Source organism: Haliotis rufescens, unplaced genomic scaffold (genome assembly GCF_023055435.1).
Source record: "Haliotis rufescens isolate VD_foot unplaced genomic scaffold, xgHalRufe1.0.p SCAF_31, whole genome shotgun sequence".
Classification (NCBI taxonomy): domain Eukaryota; kingdom Metazoa; phylum Mollusca; class Gastropoda; order Lepetellida; family Haliotidae; genus Haliotis; species Haliotis rufescens.
Window position 1 is genome coordinate 3,076,314 of NW_025964013.1, and position 22,110 is coordinate 3,098,423.

A 22,110-nucleotide genomic window follows, 5' to 3' on the forward strand; every position below is an offset into this window, starting at 1 on the left:
ATTTGTGGAGATTATGTAAGTAATATTGACTCAATTTGCCAATGATTTTCAAAACAATTGGACTGCCTCCATTAATACGCGTGTTTTAACACACTGTATTACTGCTAGTGCCAGACAAACACTAACAGGTGACACCTGTAATCTTGACCAGAGGAGATGGGTTGACTGTCCACTCAGACACTTAGATAACCGACATCTTTTCTCAAGCAATCAGGCCCGGTTTGCTCGCAAAGAGCACTATTCGTGTTTACAATCAATATTATCATAGAAGGCGGGGCTTAAATGGGCACCCACTGTGATTGGTTAAGAAATTCGTGACGTATGAAATAGGTCAAGTAATGTAAATATCGGCGGAGAGGCCCCAACGGAATATTCAGATCATCACGTGTTATTCTCGCCGAGCTTCCGTCGCTAAGGGTCGTATGCCAGTTTTATCTTGTTAGAAACGGTTGGAGACGGAATACAGTACAGACGAATGAAGAAAACAACGACCATCTTGTATATGGAGTTTTACCCCAGGGACGATATACGCTATCAGCTTCAACTATATTATGATGGGTTCTCATTCCGCGAGAAGATCTATTCAGAATCTCGCTCACATGCTAGAACACTACTCTCACTACAACCCATCACCGCTGTCAATCAAAAAGTTCATTGATTTTGGTACGTAGCAATATTGTTCTCCTATAAAATTATGACATTAGTTACTGACCGTGTTGTTATTTAGAATACTGTGTGCTGTTTTCACAACATTCCGGTTCATATATAAGATGCACCTTCCTTTGTTGTGAGATATATTTTTGTTTTCAAACTATGGGTCTTGTTTGGCTCAAAATGACACATTTTTACAATTCTACGCTCTGTTCGGATTCTATTTTTTCCCGTGTCCGCGGGGTATTTAACTCATGATACTGATTTTGTCGAGGTGTAGTCAGTGACAGGAAGTCCGACGACTCGAGCTGGAACAAAACAGTTTAATGGTTTTGGCCTGAAAGGTTAAATGTCATGTCGAATGTAGATGGTTTTAACACCTCTTGATCGTGGATGTAGAACATAGAGCATCATGACATACAATGAAGTACCATTATATACGCATATCCCGACATCCAAACAATAACCCCTCCCCACACTGTGTCACCTATGCCATTAGACTTAGTTCGTGCATAAACACACATACACACAAACCTAGCCTAACATTTAGTCTATAAAATCTTATATTACACAATATCCTTCTTGACCCTAAACAAAAATTATTATAAAAATCCCTATGCTGTGGAATAGAGCTAGCTAGAGCTAATATATATATATATATATATATATATATATATATATATATATGTATATATATATATATATATATATATTCCACAGTCATGGTGCAGGACTAACACAAACCACACCATACATCTTGCTCCAGACTGTCAAATTGAGATGTTTACGTGAGCTAGAGGTGTGTCTAAATGGACCAATCATGATCAATCTATTCGAGTTATTTTTCCATTACCATAAGCAGTGATTGCGTCAGTCCGAACTCGCTAGGAGGAAAATTACCAAATAAATGTGGAAATGATAACACAAAAGCTGGTTTTGAAATTGATTACGAAAATAAGCTAAATTTGTTGTTTTGTGCTTTAAATTATAGTATTCGATATTTTTACAAATTGTCAAAAAGCTCAGACATTGGTTGATAATGGTATTATCTTGGCTTCTTATGTGCATGGGTATTAAGGTGAATGTGAGGTTATCAATCGTCAAGGGCGATATTTGGCTGTATCAACCACAAAGAAGGGTGACCCTTACTTGACCCCAGATCAGCTGTTAACGTTTATCGCCCCTGACAGAAATTTTCCCCGATAGAGGGCAAAGTCCATGTGTGTATCCTAACAACGTATTGCGTATCACATTTCTCGAACAGGCTTCAGTTGAAAGGGAAACGAAGAACGAAAGATAAATATTCAAAACATTTCTGCGACACGTATCGTTCCCATTTCCGACGTTGGCCTACATTATGAAACTTGACATATTGAATAACACTTGTAATCAAAGTTATTTCGAAAACGAAATCAGTACCACACTTTCACCTGATATATATTAATTTTATCTGTCACATAACATGTGAAGTATTTGTTCGAAAATAGTCTCATGTTTTTCAACTCCTTCCACTTTACCAAGATTTATAAATTATCGATACATCGATCGTGTTTTACAAAATATTCGTTCCTTCAAAAGGCATTATCTATTAATGCCTAATCGACATAATGTATCACATATTATTTCAGTCAGAGACCATATGTGCACTGCGTCATTATGAAATAAATATGGACGTGAAACGAAAGAAATTGTTTCCCTCCTTCAATCATTAAGTTAGTTGTATGACGGATAGCATCCAAACTAAAAACACCGTGAACTGGGTCAAAGTCTACATGACTGCTTGCATGTGTCACAGCGGTTGTTTGTTTACAGGAAATTCGGTCACCGAGATGCAAATAGAGTCTTCGAGTTTGCACTCTTTGTTCATAGGCAGTCCGTTGCTTTCCAATAACGTCAGGGTCAAAGTCTGACTTCACCAACCCTACGGGCTCGATCGGAAAGATTTATCAATGTTTGTTTTGATTTCCAGTCGAGTGATTTACGCTCAGAAACACTTTGGAGGGACTTATTTCCACTGAATTATACACTGTTTTTTCTCAGAGATGAAGTTATCACGCAAATTTATGTCCCATATAATATCTGGACTGCGGTGGGCATCTTTTGAAAAGTATGCCACTTTCAACCCATCACCACTTTCATTGAAACAACTATTGGAGTTCGGTAAGCAAACTAAGCATGAGCAATCAGAAAGTAACGTTTCACCATCTTATTTGATGTCAGTACTCCCACTTGTAATTGTTAACTTAAATAGATTATGGTGATAAAGGAATCTTTAGTTCTGTTAGTAAATCACATTATTCAGGTTCATTAGCCAAAATGTTCAGTACCTTCCTGCAATAACCGTTTGTCATTTTTTCAACATTAGTGAGGAGAATGAACCACTTTCACACTGACAGACATTAGCCTAATTGTTACGTAAACACAAAGTTTAAACACACTTGTTTTATCAAGCTACAGTTGTTTTGATGCATCTATTTATTTGCATTATTATGTGCCTTCTTCTGTCAGGATCATATATCTACAACATACATATTTGACAACAAGGAAATTACCTTGCTGCAGAACCGTGAAGATCCGGTGTAGAATAGGTAACCCATGCTTGCCATAAAAGGCTACTGTGCTTGTCATAAGAGGCGACTAACGGGATCGGGTGGTCAGGCTCGCTAACAGTAACATGGTTGATCATGTTGATGCATGTCATCGATCTCAATTGCGTGGATCGATGCTCATGATGTCAGTCACTGGATTGTCTGGTTCTGACTTGATTATTTACAGACCGCCGTCAAATAGCTGGAATATTGCTGAGTGCAGCATTAAACAACAAACCAACCAACCAACACATTTGTTTCCTCTTTTTGAAGTCTTTGTTTGAAGTGTCGCAACTGAACTGTCATTGATCATTTTCCTCATTCATGTGCCATCTGAAAACATATTTCAAGCACAACAAATACAATAATCAATAATGTGTCGTGCCTACCAGGCTATAGCTATTAGAATTGAATTCATATGAGCCAAGAAACTTTTTAGATTCAAATACTCCTCAGTGAACACACTGAGAACAAAGTCAGGGATCAATTTTAAATAACAATGATGATACCTTTGATCGACATTCAGCATCCAAGGTACATCTGTTCAAGCCTGATATATACTGGGTTGGTTTGACAATACTGCTTATATGTATTTAATTTTATGTTAAAAGTTGAGTTACAATAAACTACGGTTATAACGAACTCAAAGGAACCACTGATTTTAGTTTGTTATGACCGCACTTTGTTATTAGCATATATACAGCAAATGGACGGGACGAAAAAGCAGTTGCTATATCACAGGGTTTCAGATGGCCCTCAGTCACCGGTCATAGACCGATAAACTTTCTATTTGACCGATGGTTTGTTTAAGTTGTCAGACTTTTGACTGATAGAAATGCTAAGCAAGGCGTCACACGTGTCATAATTTCATGATTAAATAGTAAATAGTAAGGATTATTCCACTTAGGGTATCGATTTGGAGCCATCGATTTTGATGCTCTCATAAAGTATAGTGCCAATCAAGACTCAGTTGTCCTTGTGTCTGGGGGATGGGGGTGAAGTTGATGGCAGTATTGCTCCCAGACCCGGTGGGTAGCCGGGTGTGCGGAAGCTATGCCCGATTTTTTAAATCCGGCATCCGGCATCTTTGTTTAAGTGACTTACTGACTTTTGCCACTGACTTCTTAAATTTCTTGGGTCCAAGTCATTGACCTGTATACAGCTTTTTGTGTCAGTATCACTGTATCCATCAGTTCATTATAAGCATGTTTGTTATAAAGGTAGTTTTCTGTACTTGTGAAAGCACCAACTGTTAGCCACCATGTATTCACACATTTTCCTTACTATTTCTGATGTGCAATGATGTTCCACTGTAAATTGTTGCTGTATGTATGGGTTAGAGCACGAATACTTGTTGTTCAATGGTTAGCGCCAAGGACTCATTAACTAACCATTTCAATGATTAGACACCAGGTCTAAGTGCTAACCTGGTTAAACCATGGCCATCATTCAAGGAAGCTTAGCACCTAAAATGTCTAAACAACATTGTTTTTATGACTGTATTTGAAAAGACATTTAACAACTCCATGCTGAACTGTAAGAAAACTGTGTGTGTCTCTGCCTGATGCTGTCATAGCGACTGATTACGACACCCATTGTCTGAAGAACATTTAATTGCAAAGGCTCATTACCCTGGAGCCATGACATCTATATGCCTTGAAACACTTAATTGCTGTTATTCATAAGATGCTAATCCTAATTGTTAATCCCCATTTTTGTGTACTTAGCCTAGCTAGGGTTAGGGTAAGACCTTTCTTCTCTCTTTCTTCAATCTCTCTGGACCAAGGCTTATATAGCCAAGGTCACCTGACATTTAGTAAGTAATAAATATAAATGTAAACAGTAATTCATCAGCAGGATGGCAGATGGTTGATGTACACAAACATGGGGATTAACAATTAGGATTAGCATCTTATGAATAACAGCAATTAAGTGTTTCAAGGCATATAGATGTCATGGCTCCAGGGTAATGAGCCTTTGCAATTAAATGTTCTTCAGACAATGGGTGTCGTAAATCAGTCGCTATGACAATGCACATGGAATATGTTCCCTGTGCCTTGGACATGTCGCTCTTTGGCAACTTAGCTTATGAAATGCATGTCCTGGGGCAAGTATACAATTCTATTGGAACAACCAGAACACATTTATTAATCGCATAAATATTATATGCCTATGTTGATGGGCCCATTATGAGCAATCATAGCCCTGATCAAGAAAAGAGCAGTTTTAACGAAAAGCTACTAAATCACACATGTTGAAAGAAAAGAATAACATACTGAATAAAATAAAATTTATACCAGTTCGTTAACGGATGAACTTGTTCGTCTTGATATAGTATGTCATTGTTAATTCCATGGTTTCTTCCATCAAGGTATATTAAAGGTAAAAAGAAGTTCAACCATTGCCAATGCTGTTTATCTGACAATTCTGTCAGGTAAAGCATGGCCAAAGACATAGGTGCCATGGTTTTGGTCAAGTCTTTAATGCTCAAAGTCTTGTGTATTTTCAGGTAGCAAGACAGGAAGTCAGGAGCTCTCCTTCAACTTCCTGCGCAATGAGCTTCCCGTGAGGATGGCTAATATCATGAAGGAGATCAACCATCTACCTGACAACCTCCTGCAGATGCCCTCAGTCTCTCTCGTCATGAGTTGGTGAGCACATCCATACACACGTGGACATGCTGTAAAACATTTCAGAGTGAAAATCTGTTTGGTACACAATTTGTGGCATGAATTGCTCATGACGTTAACCACTGCTCTGCCTGACAGGTTTGATTACTGTAAAGTAATCATAGCCCTGGAATAACACTAACTGTGGTATACAAAATTCACTTTCACTATATCACTATTTTCAGTTTACATGTTTTTTGTTGACACCACTATTGGAAATTTATCATGTTAATTGTGATCATTGATCACTGATTATCATTTTCCTGTTATTGCTCAAGACCGCCTCCCTGGTCTAGTGGTAGAGCGTCCGCCCGGAGAGCGGAAGGTCCGGGGTTCGATCCCCGCCCGCGTCATACTAAAAGACGTTAAAAGATGGTACTTGTTGTTACCCTGTCTCGCGCTCGGCATTAAGGGGCTAAAACAAGGACTGGTCAGTATACTGTGTCTGAGTGGGGTATTCATGTTAAACTGCGGCATGGTATCTCAGTGAGCTAGCACTATAAATCGGCATCAGTCCGGACTAGTACAAGCAGCCCCCCCCCCCCCAACACACACACACGCGTTATACCAAAAGATGTTTAAATCAAGGTACTTGTTGTTTCCCTGTCTGGTGCTTGGGTATTCATGTTAATCTGCGGTATGGTATCTCAGTGGGCAAGCACTATAAATCAGCACCAGTCCGGACTAGTACAAGCAGCCACACGCCAACATGCATGCACTATATAAGTGCAATAATCTTTGACGCGATGTTAAACCCCATTTCACCTCAGACCCGTGAAGATTCCAGGGTAGAATAGGTCTTCAGCAACCCATGCTTGCCGTAAAGGGTGACTATGCATGTCGTAAAAGGCGACTAACGGGATCGTGTGGTCAGGCTCGCTGACTTGGTTGATGCATGTCATCGATCCCAATTGCGTGGATCGATGCTCATGATATTAATCACTGGATTGTCTGGTCCAGACTCGATTATTTACAGACCGCCGTCATATAGCTGGAATATTGCTGAGTGCGGCGTCAAACAACAAACCAACCAACCAACCATTTCACCTCACCTGTTATTGCTCAATCATTGATTATAATTAGTTACTGTTATTGTGGATACGTTTCAGGGTTTACTTCTCAGAACACTTGTATTTATCATTATTTGATTAGACAAAAGATTCATAAATGCTAATATCATGAATATGAGCTTGATTGTCAATGAACTATAAGTGAATATGTTTATAGGTACTCATTCATAGATTTTATGAATGGATGAATATTCAGAATAACAATAGGTTTGACAACTTCATTGTCTACATACATACATGTTCATAAGCATTCAATATTATTTATGAAATAATTTGTTTTATTATTTGAACTTGACTGACCATTGATTATGATTGACTGGTGACAGCTAACTGCTCCTTGTGTTATGTTTACCAATCTTGAAACACATGAGACATACAGATAGAACTTGAAGCCCTAGTTGGAGGTGGATTGGCATCTGGAGTGTTTGTTGAAACAATTTAACAATCACATGTATACTGCATGCTGTCAGGGATTATCCAGGATTCTGAACTAAGTGCCACTGGCAGGCAATTTTGGGAAAATATCTCTATTTTGCTCAAATTGGTCAGGGACATGTATTCAAGAGTAGGCCTAGATGAATCCTGGCAAATATACAGCCCTTAGATACATTCCACCCATGAGTATTTGCACTCCAACCAAGTCTGGTGACTTGATCAAGCCAATGGGAGTTTCAACATTCGTAAGGTCACTTTGTTAAACAGGCCCTCCCTGTCTGTTGTAACTGTTTCCTGTCTATACTCCATAGCAGCGTAAGACTTGCTCTGTCAGAAATTCATCTTTGACATGTAGCTTGGGATGTCATGTTGTGGAAGACATGTTGCTAATTGATGCAGGGGAATGAATGATGCAATACCCTGCATCAGATGGATGCGAGTAGCTAGGGGCTGCAGCAGTAGTATTGATCTGCCAGTCCTGAAGTACTGACAAGATAAAACAGGGGTCATCAAGAGTCTGTCCATACAACATTGTCACCGTGTCACCTGTGTTTTTCCCTTGTCTCTTCTATCAACTACTGCATGCGGTTGACACATGTGGTTTACTGGCTGTGTCACCTGTGGGTAAAATCAATAAATGATGAGCTGCCCTTGGGTAGTTGAAGGAGTGATGACATGATCCCATCTTCGTATATCAATTAGTTTTTGTCTAGCAGTGCGACAACCCTACGGAATAGGGCTACCTCAAGGTATTTGATCAAACATTTTCAGACACATGCGTCGTAATGGAACAGTTTAGATGAAATGGAAATGTTAAATTGGTACTTGGGAAATGTTTTGAGTGTCACACTCATGTAGGTCAAGGTCCTTTAAGTCACATTGATTGTGTGCTTGGTTGCTTACCATGCTTACCTGGAACTTAAAGTAAATGTTGGCAGTTGGGATATTTCTTCTGAAAGGGGACAGCCAATTAATAATTAAAATCAGCTGATTTGGTTATCTTGATTACATTAAACTTTTCAAGAATGATCCCAGAAATGGTGTGTTTAATAAGTGAACACATTCAGTTGATCATTGTAAGTTGGTTTTTAAACATGACAGCCATTTAAAGAATATAATTTCTTGTGCATCATCATGATTATTGTATGATTTCACAAGGAGCAAAATATCCCCCCCCCTCCCCCCCTTATTATCATTTGAAGTTTATGTTTGTGAAAATTATGCAATGTAAGATATTTCTTCTTTGGGTATGCAGACATTATATTTTGTTATGCTTTGGTGTTATTGTTTGGCCAAGTAGATGTGTCCCTGCCAACTCAACCTGTCAACAACTTAGGCATGTGATGCTTCACAGATGCATCCTTGCTACATGGATTGGGTCACATGCTCCATGCAGTGTATTATTTATCGGTTCATGAAATAATTCTTTATTAATTTTCAAACAAAAATGTCACACAAGCATGATCTTGCACCTGTCACCAGACAAAATGTTACGGTACATGAACTAGTCTTGTGAGTTATGTACACGCTGGGACAAGCTGGTACAAGCTGGTACAAGCTGGGACAAGCTGGTACAAGCTGGTACAAGCTGGTACAAGCTCTTAGCTGGGCTGCATTCAATTGCGAAAATTTCACTCAAAATTGGCACAGATTACATACAAATTACGCTTACACGAGGTTGGCATAGCATGGCACCCCTAGCATCGTGTCTAGTTAGTGAACCTAATACAGATAGATGGGGCATTATTATCTCTTTACAGTCCGTCCTATAGTTGTGGCCATCAGCAGTGACACAAGCAATTACGACCAAAAGGGCTGTGACATGAGCGAATCAGGTTACGATTACAGGACTCAAAGTTGCAACTAAAACGGTCGCCAATGCAACCTAAATTTCAGAGGTAGCCAAATGACTACATTAAAAAATATCTTGTGGCCACTAAATTCTATTGCTACACATATGTAGACACAAAGATAAACATGTCTGCTACTAACTAATTGTACTCGCAAATAATTCCTCCTAAAGTCAACAATGAACCGAAATGCATAAATATTAATGTAATTAGTATTTTATTTTAGTTGATAGTTTATTGGATAAGCAAGGATATACCTATATAATCTAGTAACATAAATTGCATCATTGTTGGAGTCACAAATAACAAAACTCAAGTACAGCATGTACAGTTTCCACTGATATACAATTCCAAGACTAGTGCTATAACTTGTATATATAATAGTTATTTGATAAAAGATAATTTCAAATGCTTTTGGCTACCTATAATATTGGCTCGACTTCTTGATTTTACCACTGGCTACCTGGAATAAAATACTTGTAGCCATATTGCTACATGGTAAAAATTTAATCTTTTGAGGCCTGGATTAAAATTACCATAAGACGGCCCGTAAAATGTGCATGTTTGCTGTTCCTCCTACTGTTGTGCCCCCCTCCTTTCAAGATGTCAACTTGTACACATAACCATGATAACAACATGATTGTTTTACATTGAGGGGAATAAAAATAACAAACAGCAGATATTGTTGGGTACGGGGTATTCATTGCCAGGTACCATATTAACATTTAATAGACTATACCTGATTTTGAGTTATTTTTCAATTCATTGTTCTCATTTGGAGCCAAACGGTATGTACCTATGACAGGGACGAGGGATGCATAAAATCACTTGTCATACCTCCATGTTAGTATGACGAGATCTAATTGAACCAGATGATCTTGATAAGAAGCTATGTATCCTGCCTGTGAGGGAAATAGATTTCTGAGAGGGAAAAAAATCCCTTGTATGCCGTCATGATGAAATAAGGCTGCACATGGATTTCTCAGTGGGAGAATAAATCCCTTATGCCCTGCTTCGATGCCAAAAGCTGCACACTTTTTCCGAGCAAATGAAAGTCACGTGACAAAGCACAAGTCAATTATGGACACTTTTTGTGAATCATTGCATCAGTAGAGGGTAGTTGCTATATCATTCATTATAGCTAAAATGGATATAATTATTATTAAACCGCCCGCATGTTATCAGAAATGAGCGGGCCACTGTAACTTGATAATGTCCTCATACTGTTTGATGACGGGCCATTATCACGCCTGTTGTTAGATGACGTCATAGGATAGGGATAGGTGACGTCACGTTCAACAGTGACGTCATCTGGTTTGTTCTATGATGTTTCCATATTTGTAAAAGTGGACCAGTGACATGTTGATTGCAGTAAATGTTTCAAAACCGATATTGTTGTTTCTTTTTATTTGATAACAAATTCCATCAATTTTAGCTATAATAACGGTAACGCTCTTTTTCAGGGCATTATCATTTGCAGAAGCCCTCGGGCAGTTGATGGAAAACCTCGGGAAAAATAGCGTTACCCTTATATTATCATCCCAAACTGGCTCCCACAGGAGATATTGCTGCAATAAAATTACATCACAGTGCTTTGTAGACCATTGTGACGTCATTGGTTACCATGATGTCACAATCAAATGACATCACTAATGGCTCTGCTACTTCAGCTGTTAGCAGTATATTTCTTACCCTTAATACTTAATATTACTGTCCACAAACTTAAAAAGTTGGAAGACTGATGTTGGATGATGAATAGAATCTCACCCTTGTGTCTTTTGATATGAAGTATATCAAAACTCGTCGATAAACAATGATAAAAGTTTAAAAATCCTTGGCAAGTTATTCTGGGAGTTTTAGGGCTGTCAAAAGACACTTGGGGGAAATTCTCAATTTATGATTGATCGGTAAGTTGATGAGTCTGAAAGTTGTCTCATTTCCTTTTTCTAATGTTGCAGGTATGAACAGAGTTTTAAGGAGCTACTTCACTTTGAAGAAAACAACACGAGTGACAAGTCACTTACTGAGTAAGTTGTTCCCAGATGTTGTTCCGAATGTCTTGTTTTACACCGCAGTCAGCAACATGTCAGCTATGGTATGGATTCCTTTACTTATTTGAGTCTGGACCAGATAGTCCAGTGATTGATATCATGAGCACTTGTCAACGTCAGGGCACATTAGCAATTATCAGCTATGTCATTGATCCTGAGACTTCAAGTTCATTTACTTCCGCAGTGTCCGACAGCCAAGGGACATTACTCCCTACATAGACTCACTCTGCGTTCCGCTAAAACACCTATGTTACCCGCTAAAATACCATTCTGACAAAATTACTTTGTACTAAGACATCAATGGCACTGTATTCAATGTGAAAACTATCAAGGAACTAGTTCTTCTCCATCTCATGTCTAAACTAGCATGATATAACTGGTTGAAGAATCCATGAAGATCCTGGGTAGAATAGGTCTTCAGCAACCCATGCTTGCTGTAAAAGGCAATATACAATTTAGTATGTCGTAAGAGGCAACTAACAGGATCGGTTGGTCAGACTCACTGGCTTGGTTGATGCATGTCATCGTATCCCAATTGGGTGAATCCATGCTCATGATGACAATCACTGGATTGTCTGTTCCAGACTTGATTGTCTCAGACTGCCATCATATATATGGAATATTGCTGAGTGCGGTGTTAAACAACAAACAAACAAGAGAGGGCCAAGAGACTAAGTTAGTATTCAGCATTTTAGATATCCACATTTGAGTCTTTATTCCCGGCATCTACAGCTACATCATGAGTACATTGACAGTTGTGGGTTCATTTACAAGTGTATATTTACAGTAAAATGGAATGCTTTGTTTCAGCTTCACAGACACACTGACACATATACGGAATCGTCATGCCAACGTGGTGGAAACTATGGCTCAGGTATTTATGATGATCTGTTACCATGGTTACTGCCAACACCTGCCTTCATACACCTGTGATTAGGGTGGTAGCAATATTGATAGAAGAGGTACGCTGCTTCACCAGCTTAATGCACGATGACATTGGTCAGGTGCAGGAGCCATGTCACATGACATGATAAAACATTAGTTAATACGATTCAATCTACACAGACCTTTTTATCCCCTGTTTTGAGTAAAGGGGGAAAAAAGCAATCAGCATGTCCGTCAGCCGCCTATTTTCCATTTCTAGAGCCGAACTCCTAAATGAATTGAATATTTCTTTTTGAAACTTGCCATACAGATTAGTCTAGTGGTGAACTGGTGCCTTTTGATGATTTTGTATATTTATTGTTATCCCCACAGTATATAATGCGAGGGGATATGTTATCATCTGGTCTGTCTGTCTATCCGTCTGCCTGTCCGTACTTCCTCTAGAGCAAAACTTGAAGTGGTACCATTTGCTATTGTGGGGGCTGGGGGGATTTGTCATCTTCTGATGACTCTTGTTTATGGTTTTTGTTGTTTTCATGAAGACAAGTTGTATTTTACTGAAAATGAGGGTAGGGCTCCTTTCCGGAGCAGAACTCCAAACCATTAAATATTACTGTATGAAACTTGCTTTGCAGATCGTTCTAGTTGTAAACTGGTGCCTTTTTGTGATCTGGGATAATGAAAAATACTGAACACATTTCTTTCTTACTCACTGCACTGAATGGCAATGAACCAAAAGTGGGGTATAAGTAGCCGAACTCCATTTCCGAATTACACCAGACTGGGGGAATATGTCATCTCCCGACGACTCTTGTCATGATTGTGAATGTTTGACAGGGTATCATAGAGCTGAAGGATACGTATGGAGTAGACAGCAACACCAACAACCGCATCCAATATTTCCTGGACCGATTCTACATGAGCAGGATCAGCATCAGGATGCTCATCAATCAGCACAGTGAGTAAAGGACAAGACAAGCCTTGGATAACAGCTGTCTGTCATACTTAAACATACTGAGATCACTTTGTGGAACATGCCCACTATCTAACTCAAGCTGAACAATGTTGAATGATTCTTAGACAAGTTGTTCCTTGCTTCTTTGTTTGAGTCCCTCATCTGTGCAAGAATTGCCAAAATTGCAAATAACCAGCATTAGTTTTAAGAATTATTTTTTTTAAAAATTGAGACATATTTTATATCATTGCCTTGAATGCAATAGTATTTAAATATGTGCTGCCTGGTAAGGCTTAAAAAAATTATAGAATTGGTTCTCAGGCAATGGCTTTTTAAATTATTTGGCGGGTGGTGGTTTTGTTTTGTTTTTGGTTGTTCAAGCTAGTATGTAATGAAATTTTGTTTACAATTATTTTTGGGAAATCATGCTCTTAGGTACTGTAGCATGTAACTGCCGAGGTTGTGTGTTCGAGACACTGAATATGTAAAGATTATTTTCTTTTTTTGAAAATGGAAATAAGAACAAAACATATGGCAGACTTTATGATGATGCAGGCGGTGCCTGAGAACCAAGACTATTATTGTTTTTAGCCTAATGCTTTTTCTCTTTATTGTTACTGTACTCATTGAAGCACAGGTCTCTCAAAGCATGCCAAGTACAATGGCAATGACTGTAGTGATGAATGTTTTATTACATATATCAGTTCCAACATTACCATGATAACGTGTTGTTTTCAGCTCTGTTATTTGGCTCTCAACTTGCCAACCCACGACATATAGGCTGCATCGACCCCAGTTGCAATGTGTTGGATGTTGTGCAGGGTAAGACCAGACATTACTTCAGAAACATGTCCTCGTGGACACAATCATTCTCAGTAGCATTGGGGTCACGGGTAGATCAAGACACCACAATTAGCTGTGCAGAGTTGCCTCCCTTGGACATGCCAGAAACATGTGGGTTCGAATCCCTGTTTGCCTCAATTATAATTTGGTTTTGTCAGGACCATACCAGTGCTCGTGGGTAATCCACCAAAGTGGGAAACCTGTGAGACCGGCATCACTTCAGGATTTCCTCCCTCATTAAGCTGACACACCGTAATATGACTGGAATACTGTTAAAAGCGACGTTAAACCTAACTCACTCACCTAGTGCCAGTCGTTGTCTTTGAAAGAAATTAGGATTAAATATGAATGATCAAAGTTATCAAATTTATGTTTGTTGGTAATTAATTGTTTTGTTCCTGTTGTATATGTGGTGAATACTTAATATTAATACGTGAATATTAAGTTGTGTGATTAATGGAAGTTTTGAAGTTATTTTTTTTTATCGTTCTGAGTTGTGTGTTTTGGTTCCAGATGCGTATGAGAATGCTCGATTTCTCTGTGACCAGTACTACCTCATCTCACCGGAAGTGGAAATTATAACGAAAAATCGTAAGATGAATTAAATTATCTCGGTCAGATGTATTAATAGTAGTTACATTCATTTTGAAAAATATTGTTTGAAATCAGAACAGAGAGATAATTACATACATATTCTTTTGTTAACGATTTTGTAAGCAATTTGGAAGAGATACAGATATAATCTATGTGCTGTTACCTCATACAATTCCATGTTTTCAGCCCTGGAGAAGGAGTCAACAATCAATATGGTTTATGTACCCTCTCACCTCTATCACATGCTGTTTGAACTGTTTAAGGTGGGTCTGATGTCGTGCTGTGCATATTGTTGAGCTCTAGGGACAAGGAGGGAGAAAATAATTACAGTTTTCGACGTAATAAGTGCCCAGGGCGCTCTCAAAATTAGAAATAGGGGGCTCTTATTAGAATAAAATTATTTGAAAGATCGTAAATTTCGTGGTTTATGCTGACAGCCTGAAATGATACAGAAGAAAAGTCTGTGTATTATACACGACAGATATATTTTTCCAGAATTTAATTGCCCATAATTAAGGGTGCATATAACACACGAGTGCGTACAATACACGAATAAATAAGTCTTGTGTACATTGATCAATCGGAAGGAATTGGGATTGTTCACAAGCCAATAAATTAGCAAATATTGCCGTAGGCGCTTATTAGAGCGGGGCACTTATTACGTGGAATATGGTAATGCATTGTCAAGACCTGAATTAAGAGTACACAGTTGAAATAGCGTTGAGAAGAACCTCGATTTAGAAACAGTTGGCTCATTGTTGTCATCCAATGTTTGCAAGCTAGGTCGGACTCACAGAATAAATGAAAGTCATAAACGTCATGACCACAGGGATATAAGTTAGACAGCTGACTGAATAGGACCACCTCCATTGTGTAGTGGGAAGAGCATCTGCCCAGATCAGAAGGCCAGTGTTTCAATCCCCATGCTGCATCATACCAGAAGACGTAAAGTGGTGGTACTTGTTTCCCTGTCTGGTGCTCAGCATTAAGGGGACAAAACAAGGACAGGTTGGCTTGGAGTCAGTATGTGTATCATGTTAAACTGGGGCATGGTATCTCAGTTGGCTAGCATTATTACTCCTGTCCAGCACAAGCAGCCACTCATGCCACCTCACCTTTGCCTAAATGAAGAAGAGGTTGTACATGGGCAAATATTTTAGGGTACAAGGAAGAGAATTTATGGATGTCAACTTCTTTATTTAAGAATTGACTTTCACTTTGGGTTAGTTCATTGAAGTATGAACCTTGTAAGAGTGAGGGCCAAACTGTATGAACGTCTGAGCTTGCGGTGATGTTCATACAATGTTTGGCCCTCACTTTATGCAGGTTCATATTCCATTGAACTCACACAAAGTGAAAGTCAATTCTTACATTTTTTTATATCACTACTTTTATCTCAAAGGACGTAGACCTTGTTCTACACACAATTATATTTAGTATGTGTGACTTCATGTTTACACTGACAGCCATACAACAACCAACTGAATCTTGGAATAAAATAGTCCCTTAAAGAGGTGACATATGCTTATGTATGCTCAACATGATCAACGGGGACAACTTTTGTAGATACTTCAGAACAAATGAACTCAAATAATATCCTAATTAGATGAGAAAGGTTTGTTGAGGACTACCTCAGTAAGTCGGTCACAATGACTGCGCGTCGTAATACATTTACATCAAGTACAAGATGTCAAAATGGCCGACGCGATAAACGTGACAGGAGAGATTTCGGAAGTTGTTAATGAACCTGTGGCGGTGACATGTGTTAGTCATCATTGATCAACTGGCTAATCATTGAAAGGTGATTAAAGATGTGTCAAACAGACACTAAGGTAAATTCATTGATTGCTGTAGACTGTCACTGTCAGTCGAGACACGGGTCGAGTCAATACAACGATAGTTTGGGTGTGTATTTTTCTTTTTGTTCATTAGGATGGGTCGTAGAGAGGATATTTGTGAACGATCATGCAGTCAAACTCTCTGATGTTTCTCAATGTATACTTAAACGCGGAGTTCAAGATGAAAGGGTTTAAATGATCAGAAAGAATGCTTCTGTATGTATTCGTGCTAGCGAATTCTCAAGGGTTTCCCCAGGAATGTGGAAGTAGTCCGTTTGTGTGTACCTCATTTCAACAACACGGTCTTGTGAAAAACGTATGAACGTCAAATTGTGTTGTTTATACACTTATGAATGTCATTTCCACGGTCATGTGACCAACCTCTCGTCCAATGGAAAAGCTGTATATCATGTAAACTTCGAATTAAATTTTTTTTATGAGGAACACAACGTTTTGGCAGTATATATACTAACTCCTTCATCAGGTGAATGGTGGTACTTGTTTTTACCTTGTCTGGTGCTCAGCATATATCTGATGAAGAAGTTAGTATATATACTCCGAAACATTGTGTTCCCCATAATAAAGAAGTTTACATCCATAAATTCTCTTCCTCATTTTCTTATGTGTATCACTTCTAAATGCCGTTAAAAGACTTGATGTTTTTATATTACAGACAGAGAAATGATGTTAGCTGACTGATATTGTTTGCCTCTTGCAGAATGCCATGAGAGCTGTGGTGGAACACAGCCCCTCGGACGGCGAAGTACCCAAACTGAGTGTGATGATATCCAAGGGAAGTGAAGATCTGACAATCAGACTGTCGGATGTGGGTGGGGGTGTGCCCAGATCCAAGGTTGACCAGCTGTTCCAGTACATGTACTCCACAGCCCCCCAGCCTGACCGCTCGGGGGATGGGTCAGCACCACTGGTAGGTTTCCTCCAACCCTCCGTGGCATAGTGGTAGAGCGTCTGCCTGGAGAGCGGAAGGTCCGGTGTTTGATCCCCGGCCCCGTTTATATCAAAAGACGTTTAAAGATGGTACTTGTTGTTTCCCTGTCTGGTGCTTGGGTATTCATGTTAATCTGCGGTATGGTATCTCAGTGGGCTAGCACTATAAATCAGCATCAGTCTGGACTAGTACAAGCAGCCACACGCCAACGTGCATGCACTATAGAAGTGCAATAATCGTGGACAAGATGTTAAACCCCATTTCACCTCTGTGTGCTGTTCACAGCTGTACACTTCATGTACTATTGTCTTGCAAGTCTCTTAACATGTCGACCAGGGGCTTCCTCACTCACTTTTGAACACTTTATTGATATGGATTGTTATGAGGGATTGTTTTGAGCTGAATATGTGTGTGTGCTTGTGGATAATATTCCGGTTGTGTTGTGTTCCCAGGCTGGCTATGGGTATGGCCTACCTCTGTCCAGGCTCTATGCGCGATACTTCCAGGGGGACCTGGTACTCAATTCCGTGGAGGGATACGGGACTGATGCTGTCATATATCTTAAAGTATGTATCAAAGAGTGGACAGATAACAGTCAATTTTGTGAAGGTTTAATTGTATACATGTACATATGCATGCACGCGTACATACATACACACATACATGTTGACAGAACTGACAATCAGCCAAGTGTTACCACATAGTGTCTATTTTCTTGTCACGATATGCCGCATGTGGTTTCAAGACTTCACATGCTAATCATGTACGAGACATGGTGCATTTCGAGTCAAATATGACGTCACATGTGATGCGTTCATGAGCATCGCTTCACACTACATAACAGTATGTTCATTGTGAGGCAAACCAATCAAATGTCTCACGTTTCTTTTGTCGTTGAGTATATATATAAAGTATATATGCTCAGTGATCCATTGTTATTCCTCTAAGAGTTCCCTCCCCTGGCCTGCTCACCTGCATATTTCATGTCTAACTTCAGGTGTTATCAGATGAAGCCAACGAACACCTCCCTGTTTACAACAAGACAGCTTCTAAAGTGTACGAGACTGATATTCCCATCCATGACTGGAGCTCACCCTGGTCACCGGGTGGGGGGTCCGCCTCAAGAACATACACCACATGGGCTCGCAGCCTCTCCTGATCTCAGGGTTGGAGACACTGGTGGAAGAACCCAGTTGTCGGCAGGAACGATCTCTTGGTTGTGACTCGGTCACGTGTTTGATATGATGCTTCTTTCACAGGTGTTCTGTCTTTGTGGCTAGGTAGTAGCTTGTGATGCTAGGATGTAACAACATTATTATTCCATTTCTGGCGTTTATAGGTGTACAGTCCCTGTATTGATGTGCACTGAACACTGTTGAATAGGGTATGTTTTGTGTTTCAGAAGAAGAATTTGACAGGTGTTTTATTCAGATGGGTGGGGAAGTTGCCCATCTGTTTATAGAGATCCTCATTTATATTTTGAGAATTGAATTTTTAATGAAATGGAGTGTCCTCATGAACAGTAGCTGTGAATCAGAGGTTCCTCTTCTCGTTGTTCTGTGTGTCCAATATGAGTATGGACAAGGTTGAAGAATATGACTAATAAAATCATCATTCATATAGAACATTCTGTATCTAATGATGGTTCACTTGTACCAGGTTTGTCCTGCGTTGATACAAGTTGATAACAGTTCAACTCAGCCATGCATTGTACACGTTACACCTGGAATTGACGCTGAGCTTGATCAGGTTGCATGTGACCTTGCTGAACGCCTCCATATTTCTGTGATATTCTGTCCCCGAGCTTTATGCAGTCTTCTGTTGTGATTCAGGTTTTCTGTTTTCCTGACATCAATTCTTTGCAGAATGGTCCTTCCTTAATAACCATGTTCAGGCTTGCAGACAATACTGTGCCATCACATACACAATGCTGAAGATGTTGCATACGCAGCAGGAAGAACAATTACAGAACAACCACATCTTGAGAGGGAAGTTATTAGCTTCTCGAAACAAATGGCACGTTCCTGCCTCTGTGAAGAGTGATGAAATAAGTTACTCATAACACATGAGGTCTTGTTCTGTCAACTTCAAAATTCCAATGAAAGAATTTAAATGTTGAAACTTCCTGCTTGCTGTATATATACCACTGTTTAATCCAAAAGTGCAATATCATTGGCATATATCTTATTGGGCATAATACACGCTGCTGTAGTATTCATGTTTGTCCTCTTTTTAACCTTAGAACATCATCTCCGTAGGATAACAGAGAAGGTGGTCTCGTGGATGTATTGTTCACTTGTCACCTTCACCAGGTTCAGTTCCCTGTTTGGTGGGCAGTCAGTGAAGCCTGGTTTGGGCTTGCAACTGTTTTTAAATGAGAGCTATGCCACTGCATGTATCATTGTTTTAAAAACATGACCTGGAAACTATGTTTAGTTGTTTAAAAAACAATACTATTTTTAAACAATGTTTTAGAAAAAACTTGACTTTTTATTTGACTATTTGATTTAACGGAACACATTTAGAATCATTGTAACTGTCTACAGTACTATACTTGTGACAGTCTCCTATATTTTAACATGGACATGTGTCATGTATTTTAACTAAGACTTGAGACAGTCTCCCATACTTTAAGACAGACTTACGTCTGTCTCTTGTATTGTAACATAAAGTTGTGACAGCCTCCATCCTATGCTGTAACGGTGTGACAGTTGGACACGGATTGCTTTGTGACAGGGGTTTTGAAAACCGGTATGCTTCATTTTCAACAACTATTTTATATGTATTCAAAGTCACATCTCTACACAATGATTGAAGTCATTTGTGCCATTGTTCATTTGTATGGTTACCATGGTTACATTAGTGTTTGTGAGAATGTCATCATCCAACATGATTCACGTGTGATGTACATCATATGTCATTCCTATGATAAGATGTGTAACAGTTGTGGATTCAATCCAACAGTACCTTTCTACTGATACTATGGCAGCCGTCTAGTCCCTCAGCTGGGTCTGTTCTTGTTCACTTTTACTTAGTTTTATGTCATAACCAACTGGCTTTGTCTTGGTGTTAAAGTTGATGTGAGAAGGCCATTTGAAATGAGTGTGATGTTTTATTAGTATAATATGATCACACATGGATATTTTCAATGAGAATAAATATTTTAGTGGACTACTGCTTGCCTTGTGTTTATATTACTAGTGTCACACCTCCTCTTAAGTAATGATGCAAGATTTGTTTGAAAACATGTACAGTAAACTATGGTTATAACAAACTCAAAGGTACCACTGATATTAGTTCGATATAACCATAGTTCGTTATAAGCATATATACAGCAAATGGCTGCATGGGACCCAAAAATATGTTATTAACATAGTTTACTGTATTTTGCACTTTCGGTATGATTTGACACATTTAGACTTTGGTTAGTGAAAACATACTATTGGTTGGTTGGTGGGTTGGTTGTTTGGTTGATTGATGTTTAACACCATATGACGGTGGTCTGTAAATAATCGAGTCTGGACCAGACAATCCAGTGACTGACATTCACAACTGGGATACAATGAAATGCATCAACCTAGTCAGCAAGCCTGACCACCGGATCCTGTTGGTCGCCTCTTACAAGCATAGTTGCCTTTTGTGGCAAACACTGGTTGCTGAAGACCTATTCTCTACCTGTATCTTCATGGTCAAAAACATAGACACTGATACAAACAATTAAATATCCTCTTTTATGGCATGCATAAATTACACCGTGATGCATTGTTTTTCAAGGTAGAAGAAAAAACGTGTATCAAGGTAAAAAAACAACAACGTATTTAGCAAGAAAGAATAAAAACGTTTATCAAGAAAGCAGAAAAACGTTATCAAGATAGAAGACAAGTATATCCAGATACAATACAAACGTTTACCAAGGTACAATAAAAACATTTATAAGATACAATAGAAACTTATCAAGACACAAAATGAAAACGTTTATCAAGACACAATACAAATATTATCACGATGTATACAATAAATTGAGGTTTATCACGCGAGTGTTTTGGGATGGTAAATATCCTAGAATAAACATTGTATTTGGCGAACTAAATCGATATTGTTTATTCCTAATACAGGATATTTACCACCCCAAAGCACACAAGCGTGATAACATCTTTATCATGTAATATCAAGTTTTAACCTTATCCTATCTCATATTTCTCCTTTCGATCTTGGTGGGGAAACGCCCTAGAACAAAGTTTCCAGCTTCAGAAAACATTTCACCCGAACACATCCCGGCTTCACCATGGTCACCACCTGCACAGATTATGGAAAACTGATCCCGCTCGGCCTGTGTCCTCGCAAAATCGCTTATCTCCGACCAAAGTTGCCAAAGTTGTAAGATGTCTCGCCTACGTCCAAGTTAGACACTGATTTTCAGTATGTTAGACTATTGTTTTGCTAATGATTACAGTTATAACAGTAGTTACTTCTTATTACCGATGGTCATTTCTGGATCGATCGCCGATTAACAAGGGCGATGCCATGTTTATTTGTAAACACTGAAAGTAGTTCCTACAAGACCTTTCATATTTCCATCTTTATCCGTATTGTCCCCAACAAGTACCGTTTTTATCCGTTGGCTTAATCTTGCCGAGAATCCAACAAATTATCATAAAAACGTTCATCAAGAAACAAGAAAGACGTTTATCAAGAAACAAAGAAGTTTATCAAGAAACAAGAAAGAGGTTTA

General features: G+C 39.0%; 1 protein-coding gene across 2 annotated transcripts; it reads left to right on the forward strand.

Annotated features, from left to right (window-relative positions):
* The first annotated feature begins 343 nt into the window (after positions 1 to 343).
* Positions 344 to 20,549, forward strand: LOC124136759 (pyruvate dehydrogenase (acetyl-transferring) kinase, mitochondrial-like). Of its 2 annotated transcripts, none has more exons than XM_046502778.2 (11): positions 344 to 663; positions 5,749 to 5,890; positions 11,222 to 11,290; positions 12,125 to 12,188; positions 13,037 to 13,157; positions 13,893 to 13,976; positions 14,511 to 14,588; positions 14,778 to 14,854; positions 17,148 to 17,357; positions 17,831 to 17,944; positions 18,376 to 20,549. In XM_046502778.2, the coding sequence occupies exons 1-11, from the start codon at positions 552 to 554 to the stop codon at positions 18,535 to 18,537; spliced, it is 1,233 nt and encodes a 410-aa protein (XP_046358734.1). In that variant the 5' UTR covers positions 344 to 551; the 3' UTR covers positions 18,538 to 20,549. The 2 variants fall into 2 exon arrangements, with proteins under 2 accessions (XP_046358734.1, XP_046358733.1); XM_046502777.2 differs by lacking the exon at positions 344 to 663 and adding an exon at positions 2,390 to 2,811.
* Positions 20,550 to 22,110: the final 1,561 nt, after the last annotated feature.